The following is a 13,691-nucleotide window of genomic DNA, read 5'->3' as shown; positions in this document are numbered from 1 at the left end:
AGCAGTCATCTTCACTGAAATGAGAAAAATAGAGGTCATTGTGTCACCGTAGCCCCACGGGATGAAGTGTTTATATATGTGTGCGGGGCGAGCTGAATCCCTGCGGAGAGAAGGATGCTGGTAGGATGCTGAACTGATTGTCGATGCTTGGCTGGAGCTGATGAAGGCTCCCTCCAGGCGATATGAAAAATATCACGTCCTCCCATTCCTGCAAACCAGTTAAATTACAGGTTGCGATGTGTGGAAGCGCTATCTCCCTCTCTCACACATCACAGCAGTCAGAGTTAGTCGTCCCTCACTATGTAGGTTACTTCCTCTCTGGTTCGCATGCATCTCCGGGGCGCAATGAAACGAAGCTCAGCCAAGAAGGCGTAATGCACGGAGAAGGGGGGTAATCTCGCACCCAATTTGATGTCTCAGCTGCTAAAGTCTCTCCGGTCTCTGGAGGGGTGGGCTACACATGCTTATTTTCCCAGACACTTTCCATCCGTGGCGCGTCTCCGGCTTTGAACGCACTTGGGCTCCGGACACCGGTGGCTACTGACACACTCCCACACACACACCCTCTCTCATTCACACAGCTTTGCAAATGCACAGCCCGGGACTGGACTGGCCGGAGGAAGACAGCATCTGACTGAAAGCGCTGATGGTACGGTGATTTTTATTCTTTCTTTTTTCTTTGTTTTTATCAGATCTTGCTCGTTTACGCACAGAAAACAGGGACTAAAGTCAGACAGCGTGTTGGTAGAACAGGAGCAGAACATCAGTAAATACGCGAAATGTTTTCCTTTTGTGGATGTTAATTATTAACTTTTGGTTTATTATTATATTTATATTACCATTGGACAGCTATTAGATTCGATTTGTCATATTAATTTGCCAGCGTTATTGCATGCAAAGTGACTTCATAACTTTAATTCTTTACGATTATGAACACCTGCCTAAGGGATGGACGGACCCAGACCTCTGAAGATGTTTGTGGTGTCTGGAGTCAAGATGTTACTTTTTTTTTTTTTTCCAAGCGCATCCAGGAAACATGAGTTGTTTCGTTGTGTTCCTCCAACGATTCCTGAAGACTTTTTGCTTCGTGGCAAAAAGTCTGAATGCTGCCTCAGCCACCAATGCCACTTTACTGAAAAAAAGTGACAATTGTTTGCTCTGTGTTTGTGGTGCGTTTAAAACGTGAGGTTCTCATGGATGGAAGGACCTGAAGGGTTTACAGCAGAACTTCGTCCACTTGCTTCCTCCCCTTTATGTTTTCCCCCAGTAAAACAACTGGAAATCTACTTGATGTAAAAGAAAAATGATTCCCCAGACCTTACTGCAAGGTGGTTAGTTCTTTATGTGGTGGAGTGTTCAACGTAGGGATGTTGACTGGTCTGTAGCACCCACATGCATAAATTAGCCTGGAAGGAAGCAGTGTCCCTTCCTTGGTCACCGCTGATGGACACTGACCCCTGCACATGTGATCTTTGCTTTGCGTGATATGGCTCACTAACCCTGGTGGAGCAGTGTGGGTTGGCCTGAACACCTGACGTTTCTTAATTTGACATTTCAGTTCTCACCACCCAAACAAATGTTATGCTACATCTAGCTAAGATTGCCAGTTGAGTTGCACCTTCTCACTGGTTGCTTTTATAAAGTTCAGTCTCACTGCTTTCTTTTTTTTAAGGAATATGGACGACATTTAGAGATCTTGTCAACCTTTTTATTGTCGGGGCACTAAAGAAGGGGCTCTCTTAGGGTTTGTTCAAGTAAAACCTCAGCTGCCACCACAAACCATGACCACTGCACTCATGGAGTGTTGGATATACTGTGACCCATTGCGGTCGTCACAGTTTGTCTCCTGCCAAACTTGTTCCAACCCTAACACTCACCCATTTCTTCCTGCTTTAGCTCAAACACATGTAATTCACTTCAACTGTCAATGGTCGTAATGTTATGCTTCATTGGTGTATCTTTTTATTTTACTCAAACAGGGTGAGTCGGCTATTTGCACTGAATTTATGAGAACAGCCTCCAGTACTGATCCAGCAGCCTATAAAAGCAACGCTGTCATGGACAAGACACAATGAAAGTTGACCTTTTTCTTCATTTTCCCATCTTCCACCCCACTGCCTTTGCTCTCTCCTTATGTGTGTGTGTGTGTGCGTGCGTGTATTTGTGTGGTTTAGGAATTACGTTGAACAAGATTAATCTTTTCTCCACACAGGAGTTCCTCATGTAGCCAAAGGGTCACATGCATCTTGCTGGTTGCAGTTCTATATGTAAGAAATTGGTTAAAACAGAGAGAAAAATTGGAGGAAAATAAGATTGATAAATGGAGGACAGAGCGAGAAAGACCAGCCGTGGGCTCCCGGCGTTGCTGCTGCTGCTGCTGTTGCTCGGCCCCTCAGTGTTTTCTAGGATTGATCATCAGCCTTCACCAATAAACAGCCCCGCTCTGAGGATGTGTGAACTCTCCGAGGGGCCCCTAATAGAAAAATCTATGGCTCTCTCCCCATCCCTCAATAAGTCGGATCCCGAATCCCTCAGTCCCACCTTCATCACTAACTTCTAACCTCATTTGTTGCTTTTGTTTTTCCACAGAGGCAATTACCTTTCTCACACCATGCGCCACAGCACTCTGGCTGCCGGCTGTGTTATCTCAGCAGCTGCAGCAAATGCGCTCACTGAATTTACAACTCAAACTTGCCTAAGGAACGTGCACCACACAGCATAATCTTTAGTTGATCCCGTCCCTGTGGCTCTTATCCCTTGTAAGAGCTGTTATTTTATGAGGGATACAAAAAGCCGAGCCTGCAGTCCCCCCCTTCCAGCTTATTTCTAACGCAAACGTCCGTTTGCTGGGGGAGTCATAAGACAGGCAGGCAGGGGGACTTGCAAATCAAATTGCTGAAATCTATTGAAGCGTCTGTTTTGATTCTCCGGAGGGCAGCAGGGTGAAGAGAAACAAAGCTCTGAGCCCTAAACACGACTGGAAAGGAAAACAAAACCTGCCGCCGAGGAATTTTATGATGCGCCTCGGTCAGCCAGCTGTGCAGTACAAACTGGATGTGGATGGCAGAGCTGTTGAATTCATTTTTTTTTTTAAGTGTAAGAAGCCTGGTCAAAGGTTCTTATTATTTGTACCCATTCATGCAGTCGTTATATGCCTCTGCCAACTCTCCCTCAGTCGGTCCCGCTTCTTAAAGTGACAAACTACACACCACTACTTTGCGTTCCTGCCTTCCTGTCTGTCTGCAGCATCCAGTCTGAGAAAGTTTCTCGCCTTGATGAGTTCATTCCCTGTTTTTTTTAACTGTATTCAAACAGAATGTCTCATGATGTCAGCTTGATTCGGCTTCCCCTCACCCACCGAGTAAACGTCTTTCAGTCGGTGCTGTTTGTGATTAATGGAACATCAAAAGCTCAGTGTGATACATTCCCGAGGATACGAGTCTGCCAGGGACACATAAACATCATTAATGAAGAAGAAGCAGATTGAAGAGAGACGGAACGAGGGTGAGGAGGCTAAAAAAGTAGGAGGGGAACATTTATTTTTGTCAGTAATGTGATATAGAGGCTACTTACCTGTGGTTTTGTTAATGATTGCCCCTGTAAAGCCACTTTTGAGGGATGAAGGGACAGTTTGCACCCGGTGATCACGTAATTATCTACTATCAGTTTGCTGCATGCAGCGATGGATGGATGGATGGCAGCTTTTTTCCCTACTAACTCCATCTAGAAAAATCACATCTTCCTTTGCTCTTTGATGGCCAGTGGCAAAAGTCTCGGAAGCACACAAAGGAAACTTCTCCACTCAAGAAGACAGCTATATTTATCAGAGTATGCTGCTCTCTCCTGGGCTCAGAGGCTTAATTACCCAGAAGAGGGGGAAGTAAAGATGAATAGCAATTATGCAACAGTATGCAAAGTGTCCTGAATCGTGAGCCTGTTGTAGATGGAACCATCACTGCTATGTTCTCCAGATGAAAGTCTGGGTCAAGATTTCATGACACGGATTTTAAGCTGTTTGTACATTACATTTAAGATATTTAAAGTCCTCCTGATGCATTTGAGCTTTTGCCTCTTGTGTCACTCTACACTCACAAAGTCTTTTATTAGGATTTTATGTGACACACCAAGACAAAGCAATATATACAGTACTGCCAATATGGAAGGAAAATACAACTAAATAAAATGTTTGTTGAGCTGCAAAAGCTACCCTTAAAAAATTGGAAAAGGAAGCAACAGCAATTTTATTTTGATAGGAAGTTTGTTTTGATTTTTGAATCAAAGAACCCCAACTTTATATACATTTTATGGTATAACATAGAGAAAAGCCAAAAAAATTTACAACAAGGTTGTGAAAATATTTTATTTAACGATAAGTTCCATACTTCCAAAATTATGTCAACAATAAGAACATTTAGGAACTTAGGGTTTAGTTACTTAAAGATTTGGTTTTAAAAAGGGACCTAAATCTTTACATACTTTTGCAAACCACCGTGTGCCATAAATGGAACATTTTGCTAACCCATTCTCTTTCCTTGTAGATAAAACATTTTACAGTCTGTTTTCCTCCTAATAAATAGCACACAATTTAGTTTTAGGTCCAGGAGGCTCAAATATTTCTGCCATTAGAACTGTCAGCTGCCACCACATGCAAATAGGTTGTTTAATATTTAATGCAGTAACAAGCTATTTCATCTTTTCAGAGAAGAACATGCCATTAAAGTGTGCATTCTGGACTGACTGGAATAACGTGGCATACATAGTAGAAAAGATAATGTTAAATATTTATGCAAATGTCTGACAAGGAAGTGCCTTTGGGCAATAATCCCAACAACTCCAATAAGAGCTGCTCTGAAGACCATCAGTAAGAGCCCTGGAGGTGTCACTCTACAGGAGCTGCACATGCAAGAGGTTGGAGAAAAAAAACCCCCATCAAACTAAAATCTCAATTTGTGTCTTTTCCCGTGTCTTCCCTGCGGCACCAGCGTGAAGGATGTAGAGCCGGAGGTGGGGGCAGGATGGAGTGCTCCTGGAAGACGGTGTTGCTGCTGGTGTGCGCGTCTCTTGGGGTCCAGTACACGGCTATCCGGACCCTGAGGGACTCGATGTCTGGACCCTGTCAGAGAGCCTACCGCTGCAGGAGCAGATACCACAGAGGTACCATCGGATGGCATATTAAAACCTTGCTAAAGTCTAAAAAGTGTGCAGATATAACAGAGAATAAGTATTAAATCGAACAATATTTTGCTGAGTCAATGTATCTAAGTGGGGCTACTGACTTTTACTTCACACCATATGTCAGAAACAATCCAAGCAGTCCACATTTACAAAGAAGTCTAACCAAGTACACCATAAACATGAATAAATAAGTAGGACAGAAAAAAACCTCAAGATCAATTAAATACCTAAAAGCCTTTTTTGTAACAAATAAACTACATGTATGCATATCAAAATAGAACTGTCATTAATTTTGATAAACCTCTTTTTTTGTTCTTTAAAGCTTTCTCTCGTAAAGTCAACCTTGTGGTTATGAGCCGGCGGTCAGCATCCATAAGGGTTTTACTTTGAGTGTAAGACTTCTCTGTGTCTTCACTGGGTCCTCGTTTCAAATCTACCAATTGACTTTCTTGTTCCATCCCCTCTAATCTTTAAATTATTGTGTCACTGCATGAAAACCTTTCTGCATTTTTGGCTTTGTCATGCACAACCATTAGGGGATTATACGAATGTGAATGCCTGACAAACAAAATAACATGAAAGCCAGATTTAGATGGATTTCCAATTTCTTGAGTAACGGTTCTAAATCCTGACCAGCTGACAGTTAGTTTCCATTTGCAGTTTTTACTCATTTTCCCTATAATCCATATTTTTTCTCTTTCCCTTGTTTGTCTTCTACATTTTAAGGCTGTATTAAAAAAAAAAAGTTACAATCCGCTAGCAACAATGTTAGAGTTTTTCAAATTCCTCACCTGGTTTTAAAATTTCAATCTGAAATGTTCCTTTCTTTGTTTTCTGTGCCTTTTGGCCATTTTCTTTTCTTAATTTACTTCAATAATAATTTAATATGTCATTCCACAGTAACCTATGGGCATATTTGTTTTGATTTTATTGGGTATGTGGATTACATGGTTTGCAACTGAGTACTGGTGTGAATTTCATATCAATAGCCCCTTTAAAAGTGCATTTTCTGAAAAGACGAAAACCTGAAATACATCAGCTGGGGATACAGAGAAACATTCAATACTTGATTGGTAATATTATAATTTCAACAAAAACTTTTAGAAATAGGTTTTAACATCAGTGCTGTTATAGATGCAAAATAAAAAGGAAACCTGAGCACTGAAAATGGGTATTCCCTGTGAATGGAGAAAAGAAAAATAATATGAAAAATGCATTATTTATCTTGCAATTATCCTCCATTTACCACCATTAATACACTCTCACTGCACAGATGTAACTTGCCAGTGAAAAGCTCCTGAATAAAAAAAATCCTCTTTGCAATCAACTCTTCATCAGCAGTAATTGCACATCAGTTATTTGGCTCTATATTTAGAAATCTACTATTTCATAATCCGCCTTTGAAAACCGCTATCAGTCTCTTGGATGTTTGCGCTAAATAATTTAAACTTTATTGGCTTTAATCTGTAGTTTTCCAGAAATAAATATAGAATATTGCAGTTCATATTTATGAGTTAAAGTTGATCTTCTGAAACGAACCGCATTTCACTCAGTAATGATTGCAGCATTTTCTGGAATAAGTTATTTAAAGCCTGTTCTTAAAACATCGTATGAATGACGATCATTTTGAAAGCACTCGTCTTTTTCTTTTCCTTGCTCAAGACTCCAGATGGGCTGCCTTGTGTGATGACAGCTGGATGCCCGTCGAGTTGCCTCAGAAGCATATACTGCTTTTTGCGACAACGCGCAGCGGCTCCTCGTTCACCGGGCAGCTACTCAACCAGCATCCCGGGATCTTCTATGTCTTTGAGCCCCTTTACCACGTCCAGCAGGCCTTCACCAACTCCAGCAGCAGGTTGCGTCGAACTTTAGACCGCCGGGCCTTGCTTGGAGCCTACAGAGACCTCCTCTTAAACCTGTACACCTGCGACCTTCACTTCATGGAGAACTACATCCGCCCTGAAGCCCAGGATCACATCACAAGCTCCTTTTTCCGACGGAGCTCAAGCCATGCCCTCTGTTCTCCTCCAGTTTGTTTGGAAGGGGCAGTTGCAATGTCCGATTCACCTGATGAAATCTGGTGTCCTAAGAAGTGCGGGGCTCTGAACCTCACTCTAGCCGCCATGTCATGTATGTCAAGAGGACATGTAGCCATAAAAACCGTGAGGATTCCCGAGGTGGGAGACCTGCGGACTCTGACAGAAGATCCGCGTCTGGACCTGAAGATCATCCATCTGGTGAGAGACCCCAGAGCCATCCTCGCTTCCCGCATCATGGCGTTCTCTGACCAGTTTCGCGCTTGGAAAATATGGAACGCCACTGGACGCCAGCCTCGATACGTGGACCTCTCGCAGATCACCAGCACCTGTAAGGACATGTCTGCCTCTGCAGAAAGTGGCCTGCAGAGACCAGCGTGGCTGCGAGGACGATACATGCTGGTGCGGTACGAGGACTTGGCTCTTCACCCAAATGCCGGGGCGACTGCAATTTACAGGTTCGTGGGTCTGGAGATGGAAGACAGGGTGAGGATGTGGATATTGAAAAACACCAACAGCAATGTGTCGGCTCCCTCTGAGTGGAATTACAAATACTCCACCACAAGAAACTCCAGAGCCACGGCCGAAAGTTGGAGGCTTCGTCTCAGCTTTGACATTGTGAAAACTATTCAGAATCTTTGTAGTGACACCTTGGCTCTGCTCGGATACAAGCAGGTTCATTCTGCTGCCGAACTCAGAAACTTGTCACAAAGTTTAGTGGAGCACAGAACGTTTCAGCCTGTCGCATGATGATACAGGAAATCTGCTTATTTAGAAAACGTCTCTATGCTCAGATTTTGGTCTGTCAAGATGTGGATGAAATGAATGTAACTTATTTGAATCCTGACTGATGCCTGAAATACCTTGCTATAGTTGGTAAGTTTTTGTTAAATATGTCAAAAGTGCCATTTTTTTACATGAAGAAAACTGGGAAACAGAATGATGCACTAATGGTGCTACTACTTCTGCTGTATACCTACAACACTTAGGCATTGACCCGGGGGCTCAGTTATGGCTTTTTAAAATAATTAGTATCTCTCAAGATGCATCCCCAGAAAACCCTATGACATTGTTTTTGCTTAGCCAATGTTTAAAAAATTACAGCCTTTGTGTAGCAAAGGTATATGTATTTGGGCCAAGTTCATAGTTCTTGTTAATTTAGCAACCCAGAAGTTTCTTCTTCTACAATTCAGCTCAAAATTATTTATACCTTTATCAAATTTAGATTTAAGGTAAAAAAAAATGTTTATATGTTTCCTCAGACTAAAAATAATTTTCCAATTGCAAAGATTTGGCAAAAGATTAATGGTCCAACTTTGTCAGCATAAGAAGGAGTATATCAGTATACTGCCAATAAATCTATCTAATTGATAATTGAGGATGCAGACACTTTTTGCCGTGTCAGTTTTTGCTCAAATGTAAATTAAAACTGATCATCTGTGGGGGGGTTTTGTTTACTCCTCTTATATTATCTTTTTGTTAGTCAGAAGATAGCTGCGTTAATGCTGATTCAAAACAAGCTTTTTAATTGAATGACTAAATGGCTCTGAATAATTCAAGCTTAGCTGTAAGTGTTTCTCTTTTTTTAAAATACCTAAAACATCAGCAGCTGTATTGGCTGTTGCAGTTTCTCGTCTGTCTTTGACATGTGACCTGCTCTGCACTGTGCAAAGCAGAGAACAGCTTAAACTCTGATCCTCAAATTTTAAGACGTTTGACTTTTATTTAACTTTTGTTATCACAAGAACAACTTATCTTATAGTTTTCTCCGCTGCACATTAACAACTTTTAGCACACCAAAATATTAAAGAGAATGGACATGTTAATGCTAGGCTAGTCTAGCACTCAAGGTTGTGTGTTTTGATCCAGATTTATTTTTAAAAACAAATGTTTAATCTACATGATTACTTTTGGAGAACTACTGAGAGAACAATACATTTGCTTTCTTAAGCTAGCTATGTGCTAAAGGAGGGTCTTTAAGCATCCAGCAGAATGTCCACTTGGGACAAAATATCTATTCCTGTCAAGAAACATTATGCTATACTGTCCTTAACATCATTAGTAGGTGAGTTAATATTGATGGTACTCAAATTTATTTCATGCATGCAGATTGCATCAGTTGTAATGTGGTTATTGAATTATGACTCAGTAGCAGAATCTGGCATGACTCAGACCAGAGGTAGGGATAAATAATCCAGATCAGGACAGTAAAAAACACTGGGACCAGGTCGTTATTAAGACCTCACATCTTCAAGGACATCATGTGAAAGAGTAATGTCAACAGCAAAGCGAAAGCAGGAATAAAACCTATTATTATTTTATGCCAGATGTTTTCCCAGGATGGAAATAGATGTAGATCACAAACAAGGTCAGAGGCATGCAGCATCAGCGCAATTTTGTATTTGCAGAAAAGTTCAGGGATGCAATGTTTCTTATTTTCAAACCCAAGCTTTTAAATATTTTAAAATGTAGGAGATGAGCTGATCTGTATTTCATTAGTTCAACTAGCTTTCTGTCAAGGTGGCTCATTGTTTTCTCACCATTATGTTGAGAGTCCACCTGTCCTGCAAACCAACTTAAAGGAACAGGGAATGATAGCAATGGCTTCCTGTAATCTCAGAGGCTAATTATTCAAAAACGTACCCTGCAAAACTTTTGAACATTTTAGACAAAGGAGATATGTCGTAAAAACCCAAGTGGTCTGTGACATTTCCTTTGAAAACCTTGCAGACATTTTACAGCTAGCTCCCAATTTAAACGTCTAGTTGGCCAGGAGAAGCAAATGTTCAAATGCAAATCCTCCAGAGCAAAAGGTTATGAAGGCTGGTGAATGTAGCTCCTTCCTTCTCTTTTCTGTAGAGCTGTATGTTCCTTTCATTCAATATTTTAGATGCTTTCAGATAACTGCAGTATCATTTTTAGCAGAATAAGGAGCGTCATCTCCCTTTGCAGTGTGTTGAAAATAAAACACAGCAATTTCCACACCGTATTTTCTGCATTATGTCTCGGCTCCTGTGAGCTGAAGTCAGTTGCTCTCCCTCATCCCTTCACCTTCATTTCCAGCTATATGAAATGCCTCTGCAGCACATAAAAAATCCCCCGTCGTGAGGTATGTGTAAACACCATCTGCAAAAGAAACTCAGCCTGAACTATCCACACATTTTTTTAACCATCTCCAGTGTTTTTTTTTGTTGTTTGTTTGTAACAACAGGCGTCGTCTGACAATTTTTAAAAATTACAGAAATGGCGAAAAGATCAGAAAATTTTTGTTTTACAAGATGAAAACGTTCTATCCCTGAGAAGGGGGATGTAAGATCTTAGAACTGAGCTTGCCAGATTTGAAGCATCGCCATGAACAAATAACCATTGAATAGATATTGAAAATTCTGCTTTCTGTGAAAACTGGATGGTGAAAAAATATTAACAAAGACACATCTAAGGTACTGTTGTTTTTGAGTTTTTTTTGAGGTTGTCCAAATGGAATTACAAAGAATTAAAAAGCCCAACCTTACGTTTCTATTGAGAGCATGTGAATAAATCTGTTTTGTCTTCACTATCAATAGTAATCTCAACTTTGTTTAGGTCTGTAAGAGTGCCAAAGCTATGTGCTGGACATGTTTACACATTGTATACTAGTAATTATTTGAGAGTTTTGATTAAATAACTGCTAATTATTTCTGAGTGAACAGCTGCAGTCCTCTGTCATTATGTTGGGTTTAGATGTTTTCTGGCCTTATTTCATTTGAAGTGTCTCTTGTAACTAATGTTTCACTCACAAAAACACAAAATCCATGGATTGTGTTTATTTTATGTTCCGATGTCAAAGGAACAATATCAATATGATTCAGCCTTAGTCTGCAGTGCAAACTAACCAGAGATTTTACGGCGATGACTGGCGTTTATTCTGGTCTTTGTGTCTAAACAGAGGAAGGATGTGTGCCGTCTCCAGGCACCGACCCATTTCTTCTAATGTGGAGCTGCTGTCTTGCGATTAACACTGGGAGTGGTTTCTGAGGAGGCACTCATCGTGTGAAACACAGACAAATCACTGAGCGGCTGTGATTTTCTTCCTTTTAAATGCGAACATTGCATTGAAAAGGCGTCATTCACATCCCTACAGAAGCGGCAGCTCTTCCCCACTGGTAGCTATCAGCTTTCTTGCTTATGATATTGATGAAAGCCGCAGCCGAGTGATGGAAAATATGCAATTTAAGTAGAACCGTCATGCTGCTCCATAAATAGTATTAAACTTGAGGTGAAATTGTTCCTTTAATAATGTATTTTTAGGCACCCAGTTTTCCCATCTTTCTTGTAGTTGCTGACACCAGGGATATCTGAGCACAAAGAATTGATCTACAGATTCAGCCGAGGAGAAGCAGGATTTAAGATGCATTGAGAAAAGACCTGCCCCCTTTCTTTGAACTTAATCTGCAAGGCTACACAAACTGGCCATAAAGCAAAGCTTTATGACACGCGGGGAGACGTACTTCATCGGTTTTTCCATCCGCAGCCTGACACACAAAGCTGCAAGTGGCCTGAGTCAGCCAGCAGCTAATTACCCATTTCTTCTCCACTCAATACAGACAACCCCCTTTCTGTTTCCTTAACTGTGCTGACAAATTCAGGTCTTATTGATGCTGGAAACAAGATGCTGTTGGAAGAAAATGCATAGTAGCACACCTTTCATCAGTGGGTCTCATCCTCACCCGTCAAACAAATAAACAATGCTACTTTATGTTTGTAGAAACCCTAGATGGGTCGAACTTTTTCAGTTTAGGTGCAGTTTGTGTACTGCTTTGTTAGAGAGCACTTCAGTGAGAAGCTCAGTTTTATCCTCTTAACCTTTACTGAGTGATAATAGCAACCGGGACCAAACACAATTCTCAAAAATAGGGCATGCAAAACATTCATGAAAATCTTTTGAAATACTGGCGACATGTCATATAGGCAAATAATCACGTTTTCAAGTCACACAAATGAGATAATGTGTGAATAGAGCATATAATCTAAAAAAGTATTTACTATAGGTTTGTCAGAAAGCAGAGTTACATCTGCACACTCTCTTTTTGATAATCTATGCATTGTTTTCCACATGTTGCTACTTGTGATTTTAAGGCAATTTATTTATAAGCAAATGGTACTTTTTGCAAAAAGTAATGCATTCTGTGATCTTTAAACACACCTTTGCATCTTCAGCATACAGTAGTTTGACCTGTAGAGAAATAAATGTATGAACAGTAACTGCTTGGACACCCAGAGCAAATTGTTTAGTGTTAAAACTGCTCTGTGTTTTCACTGGAGTCTTGCGCCAAAGTGAAGGTTTTCTAATATTGCCTCCAAATTAAGACTTTTTCTGCTTGATAGTTCTTGGGGGTAGCAAAGATAAACCACAGGACCATCCATGCAACAAAAGGCTTTTACTCATTAAAGTTATAAAATGCATTTGGGGTTTTATGACAAACGTTTAGCTTCTTATAAATTACAGGTACCTGTGTAACTCTTTATTGACACATTGCATTTTAATCCCCTCCTTAAATCACCTAAATCCCAGATACAAGTGTGCCATAAAATACCTCCATGCACACATGTTGGTTTCTTGTTTTTGTGGTTTGATACAGTGAGAGCTGAGGTACAAAGGTTAGAACTCATGCAAGGATTCATGCACACTTCTCAGATAAAAAAAAAGGAAGACATTTTCATTCCAGTGATAGTTTGGGAGCATGTGGAGAGGGCACATGCTGACATCTGTCACCCCACAGTTTCTTGGAATCATGCATTGCAACACAGATTCTCCAATGCGTCTGGTGGGTTGTTTTTTTTTCCAAGTATTAATTTGTTTAGTCCCTCTCTATATTTCTGAATAAGTTCTTCTTACATCAGCTCATGAGAAGAGAGTTACGTATTTTTATACAGCTGGATTGCAATAGTGTGCCTGATCTGCATTTTTGTTGAAAGAATATAAAAATACATCTTTCTTAGATGTGTTTTTTTTCACTGTAGTGAAATGTTTGTCAAGCAGAGACACACAAACCAGGACAAGCAGGGGCCAAAGATTTTAGCCACATTTGGAGCAATCAAGCTGCTTGTAGCCTGAGTAGAGACAGTAATGTTTTACTTTGCATTCTTTCTTGTAGCATTATAAAGCAAGCCGTTAGACTTCAGAGGCTTGACAAGTTTTTATGTCACAGGAAGAACCCGACTGCAATATTTTCATTTACAAGCCTAAAGGCATCGACTTGCGTCCACATGGCTGGTTCCCTTTTTGTTTTAACAAGTGATTTAACAAAGTGTGGCTAATGAACTGCCTGAGAAGTGAATATAACGAGAGTCTAGTTCTGTGCCACTTAGAACAATTTATTCTTCTTTCTTTATCACTTAATAGATGAATGAATACAAACCGTTTCCATGAACCTCATTTTATTTCCTATTAAAACTCCATCCTGATGAAGATTGCCTGACTCCGGCCACGCCGTGCTCAGG

The 13,691-nt window shown here is 40.6% G+C and overlaps 1 protein-coding gene across 1 annotated transcript; it reads left to right on the top strand.

The window, feature by feature from the left end:
* Positions 1 to 112: 112 nt before the first annotated feature.
* Positions 113 to 10,897, top strand: LOC114137610 (carbohydrate sulfotransferase 1). Its single transcript, XM_028006321.1, has 3 exons — positions 113 to 649; positions 4,983 to 5,154; positions 6,838 to 10,897. Exons 1-3 carry the CDS (start codon positions 647 to 649, stop codon positions 7,959 to 7,961), a joined length of 1,299 nt encoding a protein of 432 aa, XP_027862122.1. The 5' UTR covers positions 113 to 646; the 3' UTR covers positions 7,962 to 10,897.
* The last annotated feature ends 2,794 nt before the right edge of the window (positions 10,898 to 13,691 follow it).

This window comes from Xiphophorus couchianus, chromosome 2 (genome assembly GCF_001444195.1).
Source record: "Xiphophorus couchianus chromosome 2, X_couchianus-1.0, whole genome shotgun sequence".
In the NCBI taxonomy this organism is placed as follows: Eukaryota; Metazoa; Chordata; class Actinopteri; order Cyprinodontiformes; family Poeciliidae; genus Xiphophorus; species Xiphophorus couchianus.
Note: the sequence above shows the minus strand (reverse complement) of the source record. Positions and strands in the feature narration are given on the sequence as shown.